This window comes from Barbus barbus (assembly GCF_936440315.1).
Source record: "Barbus barbus genome assembly, chromosome: 5".
NCBI classification, from domain to species: Eukaryota; Metazoa; Chordata; class Actinopteri; order Cypriniformes; family Cyprinidae; genus Barbus; species Barbus barbus.
This window is the reverse complement of record NC_136733.1, coordinates 14,363,197-14,388,370: the sequence shown is the minus strand read 5'-3', so window position 1 is coordinate 14,388,370 and position 25,174 is coordinate 14,363,197. Positions and strand designations below refer to the sequence as shown.

At 37.0% G+C, this 25,174-nt stretch overlaps 1 protein-coding gene across 12 annotated transcripts in view; it reads left to right on the top strand.

Moving 5' to 3' along the window:
- Positions 1-25,174, top strand: part of pisd (phosphatidylserine decarboxylase) — a 40,288-nt gene that overhangs the window by 7,393 nt on the left and 7,721 nt on the right. For 2 of the 12 annotated variants that reach the window (XM_079417888.1, XM_079417889.1), the window contains 5 exons: positions 17,534-17,699; positions 22,773-23,009; positions 23,381-23,519; positions 24,606-24,755; positions 24,981-25,141. In XM_079417888.1, the coding sequence (XP_079274014.1) occupies positions 17,534-17,699; positions 22,773-23,009; positions 23,381-23,519; positions 24,606-24,755; positions 24,981-25,141 (853 nt within the window). Of the gene's footprint in view, positions 1-7,902; positions 8,060-10,162; positions 10,636-17,533; positions 17,700-22,772; positions 23,010-23,380; positions 23,520-24,605; positions 24,756-24,980; positions 25,142-25,174 lie in introns of those variants that run through there. The other 10 variants (XM_079417880.1, XM_079417885.1, XM_079417886.1 and 7 more) reach the window with 10 other exon arrangements.

Below are 25,174 nucleotides of genomic sequence, written 5' to 3'. Positions count from 1 at the left end.
GTACAGTATTATTACAAGAATGAGGATTTATGCTTGTATATATTTATATACTGCCCTACAAAGGCAAAATACCTTAACTTGCTAAAGTGTGAAACTCTATTATTTATCCAGCCACAATATTCTAGGTAGGGCACTGGAAATTTGGCAATTAGATGTTTTAGTAATGAAAATTATCTACATTTTAAAAAATTGTGAGCACAAACTTGATTTTTACCCCTATTTTGAAGTTACTGTACTCTGCCTTTGCATTTTCTGCAAAACACCAAGGTCACACCAAGGAAAAAGAAGGTAACTTCCACATTATCAATATTTGGTTGCTGATCACCATTTACAAAATCGTTGCAGTAAAACCAGCATAAAATCTAGTGATCATGGGCTATCTCATATAGACTATTGCATACAGAAATGTGACTGAAACCTGTTAATTTTTTTTTAAACCGTAACAAGCAGACTAAAAGATAAACGTGAGTGGATACAGTTTTGCAACCACTTTTTTTGCTATGCTCAGTAACGCTAAAGAATGCTAGATATAGCGTAATGCTTTTAAATATTGACTTGAATGAAAATAGCCTAACCTTAAAGAACGACTTGTGGATTGATGTGAACACCAGCAAGCAGGAATAATGCTCAGAATCCTTGTGGATTAAACATCTCCGACGACGTTCATCGGCCATAGATTGATTTTATTGGGTTACAAGAAAAGGTAGGATATGGATTTAATTGCGAGCTGTTAGTAGGCTACTCATTTTATGATTGATCATGCTACACATGCACGCTGTCACGGCATTGAGTCCACACGCGTCCAACAAGAAGTGCCAGCCTGGTGAATAATCTGCATTACAAAAAGGAAAAAATAATTTAAAAATCTTTTAAAGGTTGTTCACGATTAGGCTATGTATTTCTGCCGAGGTATCAAATCTTTACAGTGCTTTGTTAGATCGCGATCTACCAAACAGCTCCATATATCTAATTAATTTGTTTTATAATCTGACAGATTAGATGTATGAAAGTATACAATATACACTGTAATTTAAACGCGGCAGTCTTTATGGTCAGTAAAACAAAGGGAACACCTTATAGCTCCAATCCGGCACCATAACTTCATTTTGACGCGCGGCTAAATAAAGGCAGAACGCTGTAACTAATTTTGAGCATTCCAAACAAAGTGAAAGAGCGGTAACTGGTGTTATACAGTGTTCTGCTTTGGTTTCTCCAGGGCTTTTCAAAATTATGGTTGAGACCACCCATTATTTTCTCTGAAAAACAACGAAATTGACTCAAGATACTTATGCACATGATAAAGGATGTCTTGAATGTCCCAAAAATATAAATAACTCATTTTCAACCAAAATTGAAGTTATGGTCTTTTGTCTTTGCACGACAGTGTAGATATACAGATACAGTCAGGTAAATATGTTTGTACACAGGCACAATTTTTATTATTTTAGATGCTGACCAAAACATATTCACGTTACAGTTATATAATGAATATGGGTTAAAGTGCACACTCTGAGCTTTAATTTGAGGGTATTCTTATCACAATTGGAGGAAAGGTTAAGGAATTACAGCTCTTTAATATGTTCCACCCCCCTTTTGGACAGGTGTGGGCTATTCTTTCGTTATTTCTACATCAATTAAGCAGGTAAAAGGTTTGGAGTTTATTCTAAGTGTGCCATTTGCATTTGGAAGCTGTTGCTGTGAAACCACATCCTGCTGTCAAAGGATCTTTTCATACACGTGAAATCAAGAGAAGACTTCACAAGAGCAGAAGGTTCACCACAAGCTGCAAAGGCCAGATTAGACTTTGCCAAAAAACATAAAAAAAGAAAAGAAAAGCCAGACCTCTTCTGGAAAAGCGTTCTTTGGATGGCTGAAATTAAGATCAACCTGTACCAGAATGACGAGAAGAAAAAAGTATGGAGAAGGCTTGGAACAGCTCATGATCCAAAGCACACAACTTCATCTGGTGGAGCAGTGTGATGGCATGAGCATGCATGGCTTCCAGTGACACTGGGATACTGGTGTTTAGACATGACAGAGGACAGAAGCAGCCGGAAGAATTCTGAGGTGTATAAGGATATACTGTGCCCAGATTCAGTTAAATGGAGCAAAGTTGATCGGCCCACACTTCATAGTACAAATGGACGATGACCCAAAGCAACCCAGGAGTTTTAGAAGGTAAAAAAGTGGAATATTCTGCAATGGCCAATTAAGTCAATCTCTTGATCTCAGTCCAATTGAGCATGCATTTTACTTGCTGAAGATAAAACTAAAGGCAGAAAGGCCCACAAACAAACAACAACTGAAGTCAGCTGCAGTAAAGGCCTTGCAAAGCATCACAAAGGAGAAAACCCTGTCTCTGATGATGTCCACGAGTTCCAGACTTAAAGCAGTCATTGTCTGCAAAGGATTCTCAACAAAATATTAAAAATGAACATTTTATTTATGATATTTATTTTTCCAATTACATTTGAGCCCCTGAAAATGGGGGGATTGTGTAAAAAAAAAACAAAAAAAAGGTAATTTCTAAGCATTTTGTTAGACTTTTTGTTCAACCCCTTGAATTAAAGCTTAAAGTCTGCACTTTAATTTCATCTTGATGGTTTCATTTTAATTCTATTCTGGTGGCATACAGAGCCAAAATTATGAAAATTTTGTCAGTGTCCAAATATATACAGGTACTAAAAAAATTAGCATATTGTGATAGTTAATTATTTTCTGTAATGTACTGATAAACATTAGACTTTCATATATTTTAGATTCATTACAACACAACTGAAGTAGTTCAAGCCTTTTATTGTTTTAATATTGATGATTTTGGCATACAGCTCATGAAAACCCAAAATTCCTATCTCAAAAAATTAGCATATTTCATCCGACCAATAAAAGAAAAGTGTTTTTAATACAAAACAAAAGTCAACCTTCAAATAATTATGTTCAGTTATGCACTCAATACTTGGTCGGGAATCCTTTTGCAGAAATGACTGCTTCAATGCGGCGTGGCATGGAGGCAATCAGCCTGTGGCACTGCTGAGGTGTTATGGAGGCCAAGGATGCTTCGATAGCGGCCTTAAGCTCATCCAGAGTATTGGGTCTTGCGTCTCTCAACTTTCTCTTCACAATATCCCACAGGTTCTCTATGGGGTTCAGGTCAGGAGAGTTGGCAGGCCAATTGAGCACAGTAATACCATGGTCAGTAAACCATTTACCAGTGGTTTTGGCACTGTGAGCAGGTGCCAGGTCGTGCTGAAAAATGAAATCTTAATCTCCATAAAGCTTTTCAGCAGATGGAAGCATGAAGTGCTCCAAAATCTCCTGATAGCTAGCTGCATTGACCCTGCCCTTGATAAAACACAGTGGACCAACACCAGCATCACTGACTGTGGGTACTTGACACTGGACTTCAGGCATTTTGGCATTTCCCTCTCCCCAGTCTTCCTCCAGACTCTGGCACCTTGATTTCCGAATGACATGCAAAATTTGCTTTCATCCGAAAAAAGTACTTTGGACCACTGAGCAACAGTCCAGTCCTGCTTCTCTGTAGCCCAGGTCAGGCGCTTCTGCCGCTGTTTCTGGTTCAAAAGTGGCTTGACCTGGGGAATGCGGCAGCTGTAGCCCATTTCTTGCACACGCCTGTACACGGTGGCTCTGGATGTTTCTACTCCAGACTCAGTCCACTGCTTCCGCAGGTCCCCCAAGGTCTGGAATCGGTCCTTCTCCACAATCTTCCTCAGGGTCCGGTCACCTCTTCTCGTTGTGCTGCGTTTTCTGCCACACTTTTTCCTTCCCACAGACTTCCCACTGAGGTGCCTTGATACAGCACTCTGGGAACAGCCTATTCGTTCAGAAATTTCTTTCTGTGTCTTACCCTCTTGCTTGAGGGTGTCAATGATGCCTTCTGGACAGCAGTCAGGTCGGCAGTCTTACCCATGATTGCGGTTTTGAGTAATGAACCAGGCTGGGAGTTTTTAAAAGCCTCAGGAATCTTTTGCAGGTGTTTAGAGTTAATTAGTTCATTCAGATGATTAGGTTAATAGCTCGTTTAGAGAACCTTTTCATGATATGCTGATTTTTTGAGATAGGAATTTTGGGTTTTCATGAGCTGTATGCAAAAATCATCAATATTAAAACAATAAAAGGCTTGAACTACTTCAGTTGTGTTGTAATGAATCTAAAATATATGAAAGTCTAATGTTTATCAGTACATTACAGAAAATAATGAACTTTATCACAATATGCTAATTTTTTGAAAAGGACCTGTATATGGACCTAACTTTGTGTGTGTGTGTGTGTGTGTATACTGCACAGTAGTCACTGTGGATGTAATTTTGATGATATTAATCTTCCATGTTTATCCACATGCGTTTTGTCCATGTCCTTGTGCATTTTTTGTGACACTGAAGTTTGGCATAATGGCTGCTCACAGCTCAGCTTTCCATCGCAGGAATAAATTACATTTTTGAAAATTCAGATTTGTTTACATATTTTCCCCAAACCATTCAATGTTAGTGTGTGTAAATATTATTTATAATATTACTTTCCTATTCACCTTATTCTTCAATGCGGAAGTAGTTCATTAGCCGCTATAGGGAAATAACAACATGCAGTAAACAGTAAAACTGTTTGCACTACAAACCAGTGTGTTCATAATTAAGATGATACATTAAAATAATATTGTAAGATACCAATTTTCAATATGAAGCAGCAAAACGAGCTGTTTGTACAGCTAAAAATAGCTGGATGCGGATGAGACCGGAAACTAGACCCAAAGAATTTACAAATGGCCATGCCTGCTCTTACAGGAAGAAAAAGGTGGATATATTATATATAATCCTTTGCACAATGACCTATTAGGATAGCTATATAACATACAGACAAGCTGTTGTCATTCACCGCTCTGTCAGAGTTTTGATTGTGGTGCTGCTTTGATAATAGAGGGTGTACAAACATTCGAACCTGAAAGTGTCAGTGTGACATTGCTGGAGATGTCAAGCTGTTACAGTGAAGATCTTGGCAATTTATTTAGTTTGGCAAGCCTGAATTGTTGCTTGTGCAAAGTTATTTAAATTGACTTTAACCAATTTAAATAACCTCAATAAATAATAAAATAAAAACACAAATTAGAAAAAAGTGAAGTAATTATTTTTTTTTCTCATCTAGTGGTAATCCAAACTGCTTACTACATCAATCTGGTCTAACACTATTTAAGATTATCATACTTGATCAAACTTAATTTTAATCTATTTAATCACACTTAATTTATTTGAGTTTATGAAAAAAACAATTATGAAATTTTTCCTTATGTAATGATGACGTCACAAATCCAGGTCAAATACAATATAGTGTTCGTTTATTGTGTGGCCTTTAATACCAGCCTGCTGATCGGGTTGTTTAAGTGTCCAAATCACCTGAGCGTGTTGAAATTCACTGGTGTTGTCACTAGCATCTGATTGGCTGGTTTTGTTTGAAGGCTTTTGCTAGAGTGCTGTAGTGATTTATCTGCTTTATATCACAGATAAACATCAGCCTCCAACGTGGAGCTCCTGTTTAACGGTCACTCATCGTGATCCGATGATGACCTGTCTCGCCGGACAGTTATGTTTGCACACAAAGCTGTTATAATGCAGTTAAGTCAGTTGACACAACCTCTAAAAACTTGATCTTTGTGACTTTAAACATGACATTGGGGACATTTTGTATCAGTAACACTCAAAGCCAAAAGTAGCACCCAGAACTAACACACTCTGTCTATATATAGGCCTATTTATATATATTTTATTGGGATTTAGCCTTGGCATTCAGCATAACAGCACTGCTTTTCAAGGGTATTCAGCACCATGACAGACTTGTACCTCACAAACAATAGCAAGATTTCTTCTTGTACGGAAAGGGGGTTGGGCAACAAAGCTACAAGCAACAAGACTATTTATACAGTGGCTGAATCAATGCCATTTTTAACCCTTATGTGATTTCATTGCATTCTAACCATGTAGAAATAGCCAGTGCTTTTGACATTTTCAGACATATTATACTCGCTTAGTATGTATCTTTATCATGCATGCGTATTTGGCCTTGGTTGTCATGCTATTGAAACACACTTTTGCTCTGTGTATAATTGGTTTTCACAGACTGTCTGTCATTGACTCTTCATTTATGTTACACCTGATATATGAGGACAGATTTCAGTTCAGCGGGTTTGTTGTAGATTTACAGATAAGGCACAATGCGGCAGAAAGCCTCGCTGCCAGAGATAACGGCACTCTTTGTGTAGGTTTTCCAGAACCTTCTCAGACACACAATAGGGCCTTTCGCACCACAGGAACCTTTTCATAGTACCCAAACTAATTGTGGAACTACCCACTTTTTGGCGTGTTCGCACCGTGGGAACTAGGAACGGTTTTAGTTCCAGGAACTCCGTTTGGAGGAACTAAATTAGCTCCTACTTCAGAGTAGGGTCTAAAAGAGTTCTAGGAACTTATCCGTGACGTAAGTGTACGCTGATTGGCCAAAGTACGTATGAACCCGCCATGATTTAAAACACCATGTAAACGCATACTGTGTAAACATTGTATCATACTGAGAGCATTTATAAACGGCCTGAAGAACTGAAGACTTCGTCTACGGCGTTTTGTGCTTCTATCAGCCTCAATGAAATCTAACACTGCAAATTGTTGTCGGAGATTCTTAGTCCTCCTTTCCGTTCTTTCATTCTCTTGACGTATACGTCGAAATTCCATGTCCATTATTGTGAAACCCGCGAGACACAACAAAAACAGCTCCGATCACAGCATCCTCCATCCTCCTGTTAACGTTGTTCTTCTTTGTTTACATTGAACGCCACGTACAAATGACGTCGCTGTCGACTGGCTTACGTCACTTCTTGGTACCCACCGTCAGTGCGACTGCAACCCTTTAAATGGTACTGGGAAACAGTTCGAACAAAATCGTCCCAGTAATTTAGTACTGTACTTTTAGTTCTGAAACTAAAGCAGTGCGAAAGGCCCTAATGGCTTTGGATGAAAAATATTCTGTCATGATACTAAATCTAAACTACAGTGTAATAATTGTTACTTTCGACAGTTCAGGTTTTGGGATCAGTTTCTGAAAAGAAGTCTCTTATGCTCACCAAGGCTGCATTTTTATAAAATACAATAAAATACATCCATTACCACTGGATGAGAAAAAAAAATAAATTCACTTTTTTCTAATTTGTGTTTATTTTATTTATTGAGGTTATTTAAATTGGTTAAAGTCAATTTAAATAACTTTGCACAAGCAACAATTCAGGCTTGCCAAACGAAATAAATTGCCAAGATCTTCACTGTAACAGCTTGACATCTCCAGCAATGTCACACTGACACTTTCAGCTTTGAATGTTTGTACACCCTTCAGTCTTCAATACTGTTTTGACGCATAACTAAAAATCGCTAACATGAATTTTTAGTTAATTACTATTGTTACCTAATATATTTTAGGGTTGATGTTTTCACTTTCATTTTTGTATTTGATTGCAGAAGGAATGAAAGTAACGGAAACCTTTTAGATTCTTTTCCTAGATTCTTTTTTAAATGCAGCATCCAGCCCAGCATGTGCTACATCATTACAAACCAATTCCCAAAAGTAATATCAGTTCACTGGAACCCCTCCACCCCAAAAATGAGTTATGAGTTACAGTATGTTGCAATAGTTGTCGTAACACAAAAGCAATCACTCTGTGAAAATGATTGTGGTACATGTACAGTGATTATTTCTTTAATGACTTTAATCACAAGCGCTTGGTCCTGTCAGTTATATTTATTTCTCTGTCTACTGAATACACATGCTATAGCTGTCTGCAGTTGTGTGTGTTTATGGAGTGGGATGGGCTCTTTGACAGTCATCAAATAGGAAGTAAGCCCTTTCACTCATTGGTCTTCGTTTATATTTAGAGATGACATCACACATGCCATATCTGAGCGGATCCTAGTACAAAGACAGTGAGTGGAGTGTAGTCCTTTAAGAAGATCGACATATCTCTTATTGTGTCACTCTGTACAAGTGAGTGTGAAGATTTCCTTTTGTAAGTCTTTTTTTATTGTTGAAGTGGTTGTGTATTTGTGTTGTGGGCTTGAATTCTTTTATCATCAGGTTGTCAAATTATTGTACGTGTAGAATAGGAAAGAAAGAAATTCCAGAATTATTTCTTGTGGGAGAGCATTCAAAGTTAATTTTAGTTTAAAAAAAGTTAGTTTTCATACAGGATTTTTTGTATTAAAATTCGTATCAAAAAATGAGTCGAGACAGGAAGATTTACTTCCTGTTTAATAGGAAGTGTCAAGTTCATGTGATTTTGCAGGCGATCAAGTGTGCTTCTGGTTTTCCTTTTTAAAGAATATATGAAATCAGCAGTAGAGGTGTATTGTTTATTTGATAACATTTATTTTTGACAGGGCACAACAAATATACAAACTTTTTTTATGGTGAAATAAATTATTACAGAAACATTACAGAATGTAAAAGAATACTCAACAGTCAAGAACAGATGCAACAGAAAGCTTTCAAAGAGACTCCACAGTGTGTAGTTTTTACTTGGGGATTAATCTAGGAAAGGTATGTGTGTGTGTGTAGTTGACAAATAAAAATTGGACTGTCCTATGGTGTGAGACAGCCAAAATGTAGAAAAAATAATTTAACATACAAATGGCATGAGAAAAATGTATCTTCATTCTTAGTTACAAATAGCATGAGAGCGGTTTATCTTCACCGTTAGTTTACACCGTAGGAGACATTGATGCGTCAACTACACACATATACATATTTATTAGTATTATTATTAATGTAACAAATAGGGTGATATTGATATGAATGAAAATATAATATATATTAATTGGTATATGCACTCATAGATTTTCTTACACATTGTTGCTGTACTAAAGTGTTTTATAGAACATGCAGAAATTAATATTCTTAAAATAAAAAGCAAGTTAAAGCTGCAGTCTGTAAGTGGAAAATTGTCTGTAACCTGGAATTACAGCTAATTATCTTCCTTGTGTGGGGTTGTGAGTCGGTCACTGCAGCGGTGTGGATATTTACTGTACTTCGCAATCACAGATTCTAGCCTACGTCTTGGAATGTATTACCCAAATAAGAATTTTCACCGTATATTGCCATCTGAATAAGTAACAAGTCTGCCACGTTTGTTCTGACCAACTGAGGAAAAAAGCATTACTATAAATCGCGCTACCAATGGTGATTTAAATCTTACGATCGGTTAGCTCATATCACATCTAACCATGCAAATTATTATTTTTATACTTTATTCTCAAATTATTAATTTTAACATCAGCATTGCGTGACTATGAGTATTGTGTATTAGCATGTAGATTTCAATTTCTGTACAGTCTAATCTAATTGTCATACCATTCGAATTTGATATTAAGAAGTTCTTTTAACCCAAAAAGCAAACTATTGCTCCCTTCAAACTGGTTTTCTTTAAAATACAAATCTTGTGTAATTCCAGGCTGTCTGTAATCAGAAACGCATTTAAAACTGGAATATAATTTCATTTCATTCACATGTGTTTCATAAACACAATCCTTTCTGGATCACAATCCGCCATCAAAATGATACATTTAATCATTCTAGCTGCTTTGAGAAAAGGCTATAAATGAGCCGACACCTGCAGGATCCTCACATGAGAGAGCCTACTAGCCAGGACAACTTCTTTGTTTACAGACGTGGCGTAATGACGCAGTGCCATGCTCGAATCTCCCGCGAAAACCTACCCATACCACTCAAATAACAAAACATTATTATAAGCTAACCGTTGTGAATCGGGCTAAAGTAAGGTGATGGTTTGAACACTGGCTGGTTATGTACTTGCTCAAATATTGATTTCGGATCATTTTTAACCAAAAAAAGTTACGGACTGCAGTTTTAAAGTAAATGCACTGTATTTTTTTATGCAGTGGTCTTTGTAGAGAAAGTGATTTTGAGATCAGAAATCGTTTGTCATAACAGATGGGAGCTCGTTGCTCTTTATACTTCAGTTGAGAAAGAGATGCAAGAGAGGGGGGGATGGGGTCATAGATGGAATTCAGAATCTACTGAGCACATGCTGACAGGATTGTCTGTTTACAAACCCCTCCCTCTCCCCCTCCTTTTCATATCGCCGCCTTCCCAGCAGCACCAGGCCTTGTATTCAGCAGCGGCTTAGAAAAGAAGGTGGACTCATCCTCCGGCTGACCAATCGCAGTTAAGCATCCCATACGTGACAAGCAGTGAGGGCTGGTCTTTAAGCTTTGCAGCGGAAAACCACCAAGCCAGACGGACGGAGTGAGCGTGAGAGAGGGCTAAAGCCTACCATACGCACTAATCCCTCCACAGTGATCATGTGTCAGGGGAGTCTGAAGCAGCAGAAGCAGAAGGGGCCGGTGTGGAGCACTGCGGGGAAATGGTGAGATGCTGCAGGTCTTTGCACAGCTCTCCCTCTTGCTACAATCTCCACAGAGTCAGGGTTGATGTGCGGCGTTTCCGTCCGCCGGGCTCCTCAGCGGGCGCGACAGGGGAGCCCGCACACGGCGCCAACAACGCCGGCACGGGAGGCCCTGGAGCCCCGGGGGGCCCGTCTCAGCTCAGCCACCGGAGCCGATTCAGGTACCGGCAAGGAGTGTGAGAGATGCTAGGATGTAGTTCAGGCTGGGAATGTGTGTGGATGACGGGTGTATTTTGCTGGTCGGATCTAGAACAGTTGTTGTCAGCACACTAGGAGTGAGAGAGGACAATTGAAGGATCAGTGGAGCTGGAAAGTGGGCGAGCGAGAGGGGATTACAGAGACCTTGCACGAACTGGGCCACCCTGCAGAAGGGGAATCAGTGTGCAGTGAATTCATGTGACGGGACTCGATCCCCCCGGCACAAGCCCCCATCACTGTCCCGGCGATTGTATTTGGCCTAATTGCGACGTAACATTAGACTGTTGCTAGCAATCTCCATCCAATACAATGCACACTATTTGCATAGCTCTACTTGGAGCAGATGCTGTTCCCCTTGAGTGCGCGAAAGATGCAAAGAGCTGAGGGAGGCTCAGATTCAGCCAGTGATTGGCCAATATGTGCCTGCATTGAAGAAACAAGGGGGGCTATGTAGGACAGAGAGTGTGCGAAAGAGAGAGTCTGAATCCCAAAACTTTACGTTGTCTTTTTACTGGCTGCAATCATCAGCTCTCAAACAGCCTCTGCAGTTAATGCACTACGAATAGCTGTTGAACTGCAAGGTTCTTCAATGGCTATTCATCTGCTCTGGACAGGATGGGGGAGGGGTAGAAGCGCACTAAATTCAATTGACTGATAACCTGATGACTGAAAGCTCTCATAAAAACACAGTCATTGTTTCGAGCCGTTTAAGCACACTAGGGCGTAGCGCACACTTTGGCATATTAACTGGATTTGCCAACCGCTAGAATGAGGTTACATAATGCACACACTAAAAGTGTTTAATGTGAATGTTTATACCAGGCATTTGCACAGCTCTTTTACAAATGTAGCTCAATGTAAGCCTATTGTCTTTTTTTTTTATTGCCTTGCAGAAATACTTGTCTGCCAGGTGCAGGACAAGTTAGGTGGAATTTTTAAATGTAAGATTTGAACAAAGCCCTACAAATAAATGTGAGCAGAGGGTAGGATGCTGCCTAATTATAGTCCGTATTAAACATTATGTAATCATGCTTCACAGTTTAAAGTGCTAAACGCTTTTTTCATAGAGGTATTACCTGTTTGTTTACATCTGAATGCTTATGCATATTCATTGACTAACCTAAAAACACAGCTATGTTTGAATTTGAGTTAAAGTGCAACATACAATACCAGTATTACCAACCCAGGCACACTGGAAAACATGCCCATGGCATCATTTCTGCAAAATTATATTGCATTGCTTCTTGCACATTTTGCAACATTTTAAAAGTGAATTGTTGGTGTTGAACGTAATCGTAAATGTCAGATGAATGTAAATCTGGCAACTTTTTTGCAGCAGTACCGAAATTAAATGTTCGCTGAGTGGCATTAAAAGGTTAATGCTCTATCATGATTTGATTGAAAATTATGTACTATCTAGACTTAACCCTATGTTAAATCTAACCAGTAGTGTTAACAAAAGCAAATATGAAATAAAAACGCTTTTGCTGAAGCAACCCTGCAATTTTAGATTGCTTCCACAAGTTTTTGAGCTCTCGTATTTCATGGTACTCTTGCACATATGCTCCGCAATGCAAGTGCAGTGTTGTACCAGGTGAGCTATCAAGCAAGTTTACAATTTAATAATCTTATATTCATCACTACTGCCACTACTGTTTGGAAACTGAAGTGAATTGTATGTATTAGTACTGTCATACGATTAATCGCATCCAAAATAAAAGTTTTTGTTTACATAATAAATGTGTGTGTACTGTGTATATTTATTATGTATATATAAATACACACACATGCAGTATATATTTTTCAACTATTTACATATATATTTATATTTATATTAGGGATGCATCGATCCGATACTCAGGATCGGTATCGGCTCCGATACGGTCATTTTCTGCGGCTCGGGTATCGGTCAGAAGAGATCAATCCAAATCCGATATTGTGCGTAGGCTATACTTTTCTGTGTTATTGTTGAACCACATGAAAGGCACAAAACATTATAAACCACCATTAAGTTTTCGTGCACTATATTTCAAGGGTTCTGAAGCTGTTCCATAGTTTAATCTGAGGTACAGATGAATATTTAAATCGTTAAATTCAAGTTTAGGTAAACTCTTCTCTCCACTGCGTCTGTCTGTCATCCTCCATTCAGCATTCAAACTGCGTGTCACGTTCAGTTACTACACTAAACTAACGCACAGATTTAATACACTACGGATCAATATCTTTTCCCTTAGTACTTTGAACTTTTCTGTGCGGACTCTGAGGGCTGCGCAACCTGCGCGCTGTGACTCCGTGTCGCTTCAAGCGCATCATTCTGCGCACGGGATGTGCATACGTGCTTTGTGCCGCTCTGTATTGGAGCCTTTCGTTTTATAATACGTTTGCGTAATGAAAGATTATTAATAGTCTTTCTTGTTCTGTCCTATCTATCATATGTTGCTGCCTTCATTACTGTGCTATAGATTTAAAAGAAATGTATTTTAATTTTATAGTATATTTATATATAAATGTATTTGCTTGTTTTTTCATGAATGTATTTTACAACAATAGAAAGAGCACAATGTGTACCATTTTACCAGATTTAGTCCTACACTTATTCACTTTTAAAAATAGTTAAAAATGTTTCAGTAGGTTTTATAAAACTAGAGTATCTTTTGTCATAGATTATGATTATATATTTTTTCATTTGTTATTTTTCATTAAAATTAAGTCATCTATATGTAGTAGATTGTGTTTAACACACAAAAGAGTGACAATCAGGTCAACACAGAAGTATAGAAATTCTACATCTATTTAAAAAAAAAAAAAACTGCGCTGGTATCGGATTGGATCGGTATCGGCAGATACTCAGAATTTTTGGTATCGGATCAGTTCTGAAAAAATGGTATTGTTGCATCCCTAATTTATGTTACAGATAAATTTAATATATAAACATAACGTTTTTCTTATATAGCCTACATATGTGTGTGTATTTATATAGACATAATATACACAGTACACACACATATTATGTAAACAAACTTTTATTTTGTATGCGATTAATCGTTTGACAGCACTAGTATGTATTGGGTACATTTATGTTTTAGGTAGAGGCATGAGGCAATGTTATTTTAACGTTACATTGACAAACAGCTTCAGAGATTTGAGTCTTTAACGTATCAAATACATAGAAGCTGTACTTAACTGGAAGTTTCTGTTTGGGGCCGTTAAGATGGCTGCCAAGTGGACTTGCTTTCTGTTACAAAGGACTTTGAGCATCACTATTTACATTTGCTCATACCAGAGCTGTGACTAGACTGGTCTCCAGAGTATGGTCCGATGTTATGCCTGCCGCAGTTTGTCTATTTAGAGTAAGAGCAATAAAAATTTACACCTTTCTGTGGGAGAGGCCTGCACGTCAGATGCTTTTATGATGACGCACAACAGGTCAATGTACTTTAAGATTGTGGAGGGAAATAATGTAGCCCAGGCACCAAAAGGTTGCCCACTGAGCCCGACAAACCTGCCGTGAGCTTGTGTTGCTATAGTTTTTATCATCAATACACTTGAGGATTATTACCATCTAGGGGTGGGCGATATGGGAAAAATATCATATCACGATTTTTTTTTAGAAATATCACGATTTTATCACGATTCTTTGTCATGTACTATTTTGGTTTTACAAGTTGTCTGAGCATTACAGCCAAACAAAGACAAAGCCTTTCAAGGTAACAAAAAACTTTAAAAAACTTTAAAAAAAAAAGACATGGCAGATATTTAGGCCAAAGTGGGCGAAGATAAAAATCTTTGTCATTTTATCTTTCTTATTAAAAAATAAGAACAAAGATACACATTACAAATTCACATAATATACAAATAAAACAAACAGTGCTTTATTTTCAGGTACAATAGGTGTATTTAGCAGAGCATTCAATGAAATTGAATGAACAAATATACAAATAAAACACTAGATAGACTGATTCCTAAAGCAACTGTATTAAAGTTTTTCAGTCAAGAATAGTGAGTGATTTTTCTCTTTGCGTTTTGTTTTGTTAACGTTAAATTAATAGTTCCCCCCAAAACGAAATAGTCATCTGTCTGTCAATTCTGTCATAATGTTTTATTTTTATACCATCATTTACTCAAAAGTTGTTTTAAACCTGAATGAGTTTCTTTCTTCTGCTGAACATAAATGCTATTTTGAAGAAGGTGGAAAACCAATCAGTTGCTGGTCCTCGGTGACTTCCATAGGATTTTTCTTTCCTACTATCAAAGTCAATGTAGACCAGCAACAGTTTGGTTACTCTCATTCTTCAAAATATCTTATTTTGTGTTCTGAGCAAAGACTGGTGACACTGTATTTGTGTTAGCCTTCTATGGCCAAGTCTCCTCTGTCCTCAGGTCAGAACAGGGTTTCATCCTGATTAAAGTGGACACAGTATTATATTCTATAGATAGCCTGCGTATAGCTGCAGCCCTGGATGGTAGCCGTCAACCCCACTGGTGCTGTGTCATCACTTTCAGGGCCAAATATGACCCATTTTACTGACACAGTAAAGCTAATCTCACTTTAGCCAGAAGCAGTAGCTCTTAGTGTCATTCTCAATAAAAAGAGCAGTTCTAGCCAAATAAGACAACGCGTTCAATCGACAGGACAAGATGCAATATTTTTGCACATGCCGTTCCGTTCGCCTAACAGTTGTGTTGATCTGGAATGTTATCCACTCGCACAGGTGCTAAAAATAGCGCAATGAACACAAAAAATTAAAAAAAGATCACTGGCGGATATCCCTCATGGCTTCAGTAGTTCTGTGGAAGCGTCCCACTCGGCATGACCCATAAAAACATGCATGTTCGTGTTGGTTAAATAGGTTTATGTTGATTAAAATGTGGCCTTTTTTTGAGACTGACCCAGGCCTCTGGTCATGTATTTCTCCTCATGTACCAAGTGTAGCAGGAAGGTGACGACGATAAACCCTAAATGAGACTAAAGGTGTTAAGCAGGTGAAAGCAGCCTTTGCTTAGACTGATGTAAGTAGAATTGAGCTGAAAGGAGTATATGGTCAGTGTAGTCGAGGAGTAGTGTGAACGACCATGAGGTCAGATTTACTGTAAAGTGGAGATTTGCTATTTCTGTCTCTTTCATATCTCAAGAATCTTTTCTAGCGTTTATCTTCTGCTGTTTATTGTCTTCTGTATGGGCGTCTTTGTGTTTGGTCTTTGGTATGTGTGAGTGGGCTGTGTGTATGTTTCTGCTTGTTTTATAAATCCTTCCTCCTTTCTATTATTATTCAAGAATCTCAAGAAAACATGTTTAGGTAACATTCCACTCTAAAATTAATAAACAAGAAACTGTATTTTAAAAAAAGACTATGTTTCTTAGACATTTTCATGAAAACTACATTTTCAAATTTAAACATTTTTCCTTTTTCTATTTTCTTTTGTAATTCCTACTATTCTCAATGGTTATTCTCATTATTGTACTAATATCTAAGTAATTTTCTCTGAACTGCAATTATACAAATACATGACAATTTGTATGTATTTTACTGTAGTAATTATATTTGTATTTAGTTTAATAATATTAATTGTAATTATGATAATAGTAAATAATGTTTATATGATATAAAATTCAATTTAATAATAATAATATTATTTTTAAGGTAATGACAATTGTGGACAAATATGATTGTCAAGAACTTAATTATATTTGTTTAATTGAATTATTTTCTACTGCCTTGAGGTAATAACAGTACTTGTTATGCTTTTTTCAAAAGTTTTTTCTGTGATTTTCTGTCATTAGTGTCAACAAATGGAACTGCAGAAATACTTTTTTCCAGCAGGTTTTCACTCCCACTGTCTTTCATTGAACACGCATATAAATCATCCTGCTCCAAATCCACACAATTCTTCTTTCTTCTTTCTCAAGATTTTTAGGGTGAAATATGATCCGGAAATGGTCTTGACTGGTTTCTTGAGATTCACTCTATAAGAGTGGTGCTCAATCCTCTGTCTGGAGGTCTACAGGCACAGTTTAGCTCCATACCTATCCAATTACCAATTAAATAAGATCTTCAAGACCCTTAGATAATTACAAACAGGTTGGAGCATAGTTAGAACTAGGGCTGGGCGATAAAACGATAACGATATGTATCGCGATAGACACGTAAACGATATCAATAAAAAATGTGTTCGATAAAACGTTCGATATTTTTTATTCTTCGTCGGAAGAAAACAAAGGTTGCGAAGCAAGTTTGGTTGCATTAACAAAGGCACTGGCTCTCTGGTAACCTAGCAACGTAGGGAGTGACACGCTAACAGCCAATCATGTAACAGTATCCTTTTGGTTGCGCCTTATCGTTGTCTCGTGTCTTTAAGTGCGCACGCGCGGCTGAGAGTGCACGTCTGCAGCCAGACCTGGCTGGTCTGCTGGATTCCTCTTCATAAGCAGAAAATGAGTGCCGCAGCGAGCGAGGAAATTGTAAATAAAAGAGAAAGTCAGCTCGCCAGTATGGCAGTTTTTTGGATATTATAAGTCTGACCGTAGTCAGACCAAATGTTGTCTGCAAATTATGCAAGACCGTCGTCCCCGCCAAGACTGGTAATACCACGAACTTGATGTACCACCTTAAAAAAATATCAATAATTATTGATATCGACCGATATGAAACACTGATATCGTGATACAGTTTTCAGCCATATCGCCCAGCCCTAGTTAGAACTGATCTATGCAGCTGGTAGATCTCCATTAACAGGGACTGGGCACCTCTGCTCTACAACATTTAGACCATCTGCACATATATCTTTCATTTCCACCTTTATTCTTCACATGTGTCTGCCTGGGTATTTTGTGCACTTTGGCATCACGAATGTGTTGTGCAGGTTGCAGTTCCCACAGTTGGCCCTACGGCGGCGACTAGGCCAGCTGAGCTGCATGTCCCGGCCTACTGTTCGCCTTCGCTCATGGCCTCTGTCCATCCTCTACTACATCCTGCCCTTTGGAGCACTCAAACCTCTTGCCAAAGTAGGCTGGAGGCCCACAAGCAGAGTAAGTACAGGTGGAAACAACAAATAGAGCCTACAGACTAATGTTGTGTGTGTTTGAGTTTGCAAAATCTCACTATCCAGAGACATAAATGCCATCCATCAGTGAATAATCAGTGTATAATGGCCATTTCGGTTTTTGTCTATGATTATAGGAAATGTTACTGGAATCATTAAGGAATAATGCCCTAAATAACCCTGATCTGGGATCAGTTCTTTTCATTTATAACCCAGAGAAGAAAGGAAGCTACAAAACTAATGTGAGGTCAGCAGAAAGTGCTGCTGCTATCAGCAGATGGCTGCTTGCATATGGACCCGCTGAGCTCTGAGCTCCATTGGAACTCGTGAAAAGAGCCATTGTCCCACGGTGCAGCTCTGAACTGAGGAACACTTTGTCTCTAGACCCAGTCGAGGGCATCGTGCCACGGTGGCTCTGACACCACTATTGTTCAGTTCCCACACAAAAAATTACCAGTCAGCCCATGCTGATGCTCTGAAGCAGATACCTTATCTCCAGTGGCAGACAGGAAGTTACAGAGAAACAGAAAAATGTTTGGTTTGTTAATGTGTGTGTATGTATATGTGTGTGTGTATATGTATGTATGTATGTATATATGTATATATATATATATATATATATATATATATATATATATATATATATGCGCGCGCATGCATGCATGCATGCATGCATGCATACATACATACATACATACATACATACATACATACATACATACCATACAGGAGGCGTCGTGGCATCATGACTATGAATTATAAAATCTTGTACAGTCGTGGTCCAAATTATTGGCACCCTTGGTAAATATGATCAAAGAAAGCTCTGAAAATAAACCTGCATTATTAATCCTTTTATTTAATTTGATTTTTTTTTTTTTTTTTATCACAAAAATCTAATCTTTCATTGAATTAAAACAATTGGGGGGAAATCTCATTATGAAATAAATGTTTTTCTCAAATACACATTGGACACAATTATTGGTACCCCTAGAAATTCTTATGAGTAAAATATCTCTGAAGTATGTTCCCATTCATATTTACAATTTTGAGCACTCCAGGGTCATTATGAACATGAAATTATCCAGCCATGGCTTCCTGTTTCACAAAAATATAAATAGGAGGGAAGCAAAGTCCAAATTCCCTTAATCATCCATCACAATTAGAAAAACCAAAGAATATATTTCTGATGTGCAGCAAAAGATAATTGAGCTTCACAAATTAGTGAAGCGGCTTTAAGAAAAGAGCTAGAGCAGTGAAAACTCCCATTTCCACCATCAGGGCAATAATTAAGAATTTCCAATCAACATAAAATGTTACGAAACTACCTGGAAGAGGACATGTGTCTATATCGTTCTAATTCACAGTGAGAAGGAGAATTTGAGTGGCCAAAGACTCTTCAAGGACCACAGCTGGAGAATTGTATAGAAAGGTTGAGTTTCGGGATCAGAAAACCTTTAAAAAAAAAAATTGTCAAACAGCACCTACATCACATCATGTTGTTCGGGAGGGTTTCAAGAAAAATTCTCCTAGCTCATCCAATAACAATCTCCAGCATATTCAGTTATCAGACACGACTAGAACTTCAAATGGCACTGGGTTCTATACAGGGCTCTACATTTGCGACTGAAAACTACTGCGTGCGACTATGAAAAAATATTTAGGAGCACCAGTGCGACTGACCCGATCAGCATATTTGTATTTGTGCTGAGGGAGCTTTAAAGGTTTCTAACGTACTTACGTGTTTTTGTAGCGTTGAGTAATGTATCACAGACGTATTCTCTCATTAAAAAAAAAAAAAAAAAAAGTGTAGACCGAGTGTAAAATAAGAGATTCATTGTGCAGTGTAAGGAGCTTCGTTGATTATAATGGAGTTTTGTGAGATTGTGATGAACTAAGATGAGTGACAGCTTTTAATGATTATTAAGGGAGTTTGTAAATGTGATATTGATTTAATACAACAGTTCATTAAACAAGAATTTAATATTAAGTGACTTATTGTCTGACTACAACACTATTACCTTATTTTGTCTCAGCCAAGCCGCTGCGCAGCTCCATTCAAACACAGCGGTGTTTCGTTTATGAATGACCTGCATTTTTAAATTAATCTAGTGAGTCAATGATTCAATTACACACTCGACAGTCACGTACTTCATTCCTGAATGAATCAGCCATTTGAACAATTAAATCAATGATTCAGTGATCAAATCAGTGACATACCGCCACCTATGGGCAGTTTTAGTTTATTTTTTAAAAAGTATATTTTCTGTTATTTAAATCATTTAATATTTCTACATTCAAAATTGTATATTTAAAACATTAACCTAAGCATGAATTTATGGGTTTGGTGAACACGGATAAAAATTACCCCATGTGTGCAATGAAATATACTGCCGTTGTGGGCCTATATTTTTTCTGGAGGTCCTGGACATCTTGTTTAGACACATGGCATCATGGATTCTATCAAATACCAACAGATAAATAGTCAATAAGTGACTGATTCTGTTAGAAATCTTATAATGGGCCATGTTTGGATCTTCCAACCATACAATAATCCAAACACAAAACTCAAAAACAACACAAATATGGGTTACTGAGCACAAAACCAAGCTTCTGCTATGGCCATTCCAGTCCTCTGACCTGAACCCTGTAGAAAATGAGTGAGGTGAACTGAAGAGAAGAAGCACCAATGTGGAGCTGTGAATCTGGAGAGATTCTGGATGAAGGAATGGTCTCTGATCTCTTATCAGGTGTTCTCTAACCTCATCAGGCATTACAGGAGAAAATTTAGAGCTGTTAAACTGGCAAATGTGTATTAGAGAAAAACATTTAGTTCATAATGATATTTCCTCCCATTTTAAATTCTTATTCTCCAATGAAAGGTTAGACTTTTGTTTGTTTGTTTTTTTTTTTTTTTTTTTTTAAATAAAAGATCAAAAGGATTAACAATGCAGATTACTTTTCACAGCCGCCTTTGATCATATTTGCCAAGGGTGCCAATAATTCTGACCATGACTGTATATATAACTGACACACTGATAGTAGTACACATTACGTTACATTTAGTCATTTAGCGGATGCTTTTATCCACTTACAAATTAGGAACTTAATCATTAATATTTGCATTGCACCATAATAATAAATTTAGTATGTAACTATATATAAGTGCACTATGTACCGATACAAGTATCGGATTGGGATATCCAATGACTCAGATCAGATCGGGGCACAGAAAATTTGATCAGGACATCCCTATAGTAAGTAATAAGTAATTCTAATTTAATAAGTAATTATATAAGTAATAAGTATACTAAGAGTATATATGTGAGTATATTTATATATTTCATATATCTTTAATACTTTTACCTTATTCAGCATTCAGTAATGTTATTGTACTTTGTTAATGAAAGGAGTTATTTTGTTATAGTTATTTAATAATCCTCACAGCACCTGACAAATAAACATAGAACTCATCTCAACTATTGCCCATTGCCAAACCAACATAAAACAAATAAAGCAAACAAAACCATTACCACTAACAACTGGAGTTTATTCAAAAATAATAATACATTATTATAACTAATAATAAATAATAGTACACAGATAATCATCAAATTGGGCTGACTTTTTAAAATTCTAGGATGTGAACTCTGAATTTTAAATTTGTATTTTATAAAGTAATTAATTGACCGTTTTTTTTAGCTTAGTATAAATGTATCAAGCTTGGCAAAATATTTATTTGCCGTTTAAAAAAAAAGAGAACATATGACACACTTTTGGTTCTTAAAGAGTATTTTCTGGGTCGGATACCTTACACTTCCGGCTTGTTAAGCCCATAACTATTATCAACAACCCACCAACCCCGTAAGACTCTTGAGAGTGTCCACATTTAGCCTCCTGTCTGTCAGCTGGGATTGAAGCTAACTACAGTAATCCACTTACACTGAACACTCAGGCCAGCTCCTGTCATGCATCAGCCTCCTTACTATCATTAACACTGATCTAGGATCATTCCTTTTGCCCAGATCAATAACGATCAGTGAGCTACACTGATCTAAACACTCTAGGAATACAAACACTGGAGCACATGGTGCACAGCGGGTGACATAAGGCCATATGCAGGTGCTGGACTCAATACAGCTTTAGATGCTCACCTGCATTAACAATGTGTACACATCCTTTTTTTTTTTTTTTACAAATATCATGAATTTTTAATTCCTAAGTATCATTAAATTTATGGCGAGTCACACCACATGAAATTTTACATCAACAGTCAACAGGGTTTGCAAGGATCCTGTCTTTTATTTCCTCTAACGTTTTTTCACCCCTGCATGACTGACATGAGATTTTTATATATATATATATATATATATATATATGTATATGTATATGTGTGTGTATATATATGTATGTAAAATGTTATCAAAACAGCTTATTTTATATAAATAATAGAAAACTTAATTAGGCCACTTAATTAGGTACTCAAGGGTTTCTTGTAAAGAGTTTTTAATGATGAATTTAATGCTTTTTTAATCCATTATATTACTTTATTTTTTTACTTTATGCCCCCAAAAAATCTCAGAATAAATTTGAAATCAGTTCCAATTAAAATATTCAGAAAAGGTTCAAGTCATTGTGTGTGAATTGCATATGTAATATTAATATAAATTAGTATAACCAGACAAAAAGCGTTTGACACACACATATATTTTTATTAGTAATGCACCAAAAGTTTTTTTTTTTTTTTCAGAAACCAAAATTTAGTTTGGTTTTCATTTAAAAACTGAACATGAATATAATCGGGAAATTGGGTCAGAGTACTGTATATGCTGCTCACGGTGTCATGTATCTGTTAGGTCAATGTTTTCTACCCTCCAAAACCATTTTGGCTGAAACCTAAACTCACTTATTTTTATGCAGATGATATATAAAGTGGCAATTGCTTACATTTGTTTGCAGGTGGAAGATCATTTAAGTGTTTACTTGTCTTTCTGCAAATGTTTGCTTTTGTATATAAGATTTTTGAGCATGGCGTCTCCAAACTCTGTCTCTTGGGTTTTAGGTTACAATCTACAAGTCCATACCCACAAGGCTTCTCTCCAGAGCCTGGGGTCGCTTGAACCAGGTGGACCTGCCAACTTGGTTACGGAAACCTATCTTCAGATTGTATATATGGACGTTTGGAGTCAACATGAAGGAAGCGGCTATAGAAGATCTACAGCACTACAGAAACCTGGGCGAGTTTTTTAGGCGAAAACTCAAACCTCAGGTCCGGCCAGTGTGCGACTCGCACTGCGTGGTAAGTCTGGGTTTGTAACTGTAGAGGCATTTTTTGTAGATGGAATAGATTTTTTGTCCCATTCACTTTCATTCATATGCAAACCCAGGAGAACGGGTGCACATGCAAACTTGTACATATAATTTTCATTCAGTAGAGCCAATAGATGGACTAAATGCTATAAATTTTGGAGATGATTTAGAATATTTTTATGTATTTGCTCAAAATATTCATTATGGTGTCTGAAATATTTATTTGATTTTGATAATTTTGCGTATTCCAGCTACTTTGTTGGTTTTTAATACAATATACAGAAAAAATACCAAATAAACAATGTCGACAGATACTTGCAGACTTGTTTAGTTTACTATGACTGTTCATTTGCTCTATAGATCAGTCCAGCTGATGGCAAGATCCTTCATTTTGGCCGTGTGAAGAACTGTGAGGTCGAGCAGGTGAAGGGAGTGACCTACTCACTGGAAACGTTCCTCGGGCCACGCAACTGGACCGAGAATTTATCTGCTAACAGAAGTAAGTCTCACTAAAATTGTCATTTGACCAAGTAGGGCAATGTTCCTGGATTGAAATCCTTTGATACTAGAACATCACAATTTAATTTTAATGCAAGGTTTTTTCGACTTGGTAAAGAATCACAATTTCAGGAAGTAGAGTATCACTCACTCTGATCAATTTGCATGCACACTGCACAGTCAGCAGAAAACACGTACTGATTGTCACAACAGTGGCAAGGCGGTGCTAATTACATTAGCCAGTTCATTTTCTTTATAAGGCATTTTCATATTTATTTTCAAATTAGTAAAATAGCATATGCAATATTTTGGTTTACATTTTGAGTTGTTTTGTTTCTTCACAGTCCGTATTGTATATTTTTGGATCACTGTATGTTTGACTTTATATTTTAGATATAGAAATTTAGATTTGTCTCCAAGATTTTTTTAAAATAAGTCTCTTATTTTTACCAAGGCTGCATTTATTTGATCAAGAGTATAGTGAAATATTATTACAATTTAAAACTGTAATACTTCCATTTTAATATTTTTAAAAAGTTATTTAGAAAATCTGAAATTTCAAGCAGTCTTCAGTGTCACATGATCCTTCAGAAATCATTCTAATATGCTGATTTGGTGCACACAAGAAACATTTCTTTATATTGTCAGTGATGAAAACCGATATGTTGATGCATTTTAAGGATTTCAGGAGTTTTTCATGATACTTTGATAAAAAGTTTAAAAGAACAGCATTTGTTTGAAATCTAAAATATTCTGTAACATTATAAATGTCTTTACTGTCACTTTTGATCAATTTAATGTATCCTTGCAGAATAAAAGTGTTAATTAAAACCAAAACTTTTGAACGATAAAATCAAAGGGAAATTATAGACTGATATGAATGTTGAAAGACCTATGCCTAAACCTAAAATCTTGTCTGACCAATATGACCATCAAGGAATATGTCCTACTTGGGTAAATCATGCTAAGCTTATAGGCCATGTGAGGACAAAAAAAAACTGTCTAGTATGTTGCATATAGGTTTTCCTACCAATTATTGAAAATAATCACTTTTTTTTTTTTCTCGTCTTTTTCCCGTCATGTTCAGATGAGGATGACCCTGGTACATACCAGGATGCCCTGGTCACTAAAGAGGGGAATGAGTTGTTTCACTGTGTAGTTTATCTGGCTCCAGGTGACTACCACTGCTTCCACTCGCCTACAGACTGGAGGGTGGCACACAGACGCCACTTCCCAGGTCAGCGGCATTATATGTTCTCTTTCTATTTCTCTTTGCTTTCTGAAAATGTGATTTGTTATTAAAAGATTAATCAACAGTGACTTTAGGTCTTATATGCTTAAGTTATAAGTGTCTTTTCTAATCTAATGACGACTGAGTAGAGCGATACTATCAGTTTGGTTACTATCAGTTAGTTATGGAGCTGAACCACAGAGTGTGGTCTGATGTGTATGTTTATTATAGGTTCTCTGATGTCAGTGAACCCAGGAGTTGCGCGTTGGATCAAGGAACTTTTCTGCCATAATGAGCGGGTGGTCTTGAGCGGGGAGTGGTCGCACGGTTTCTTTTCACTCACAGCTGTAGGAGCAACAAATGTGGGATCTATACGCATCTATTTTGACAAGGTTAGAACTTTTTGCCCTGCACTAAAATACAAA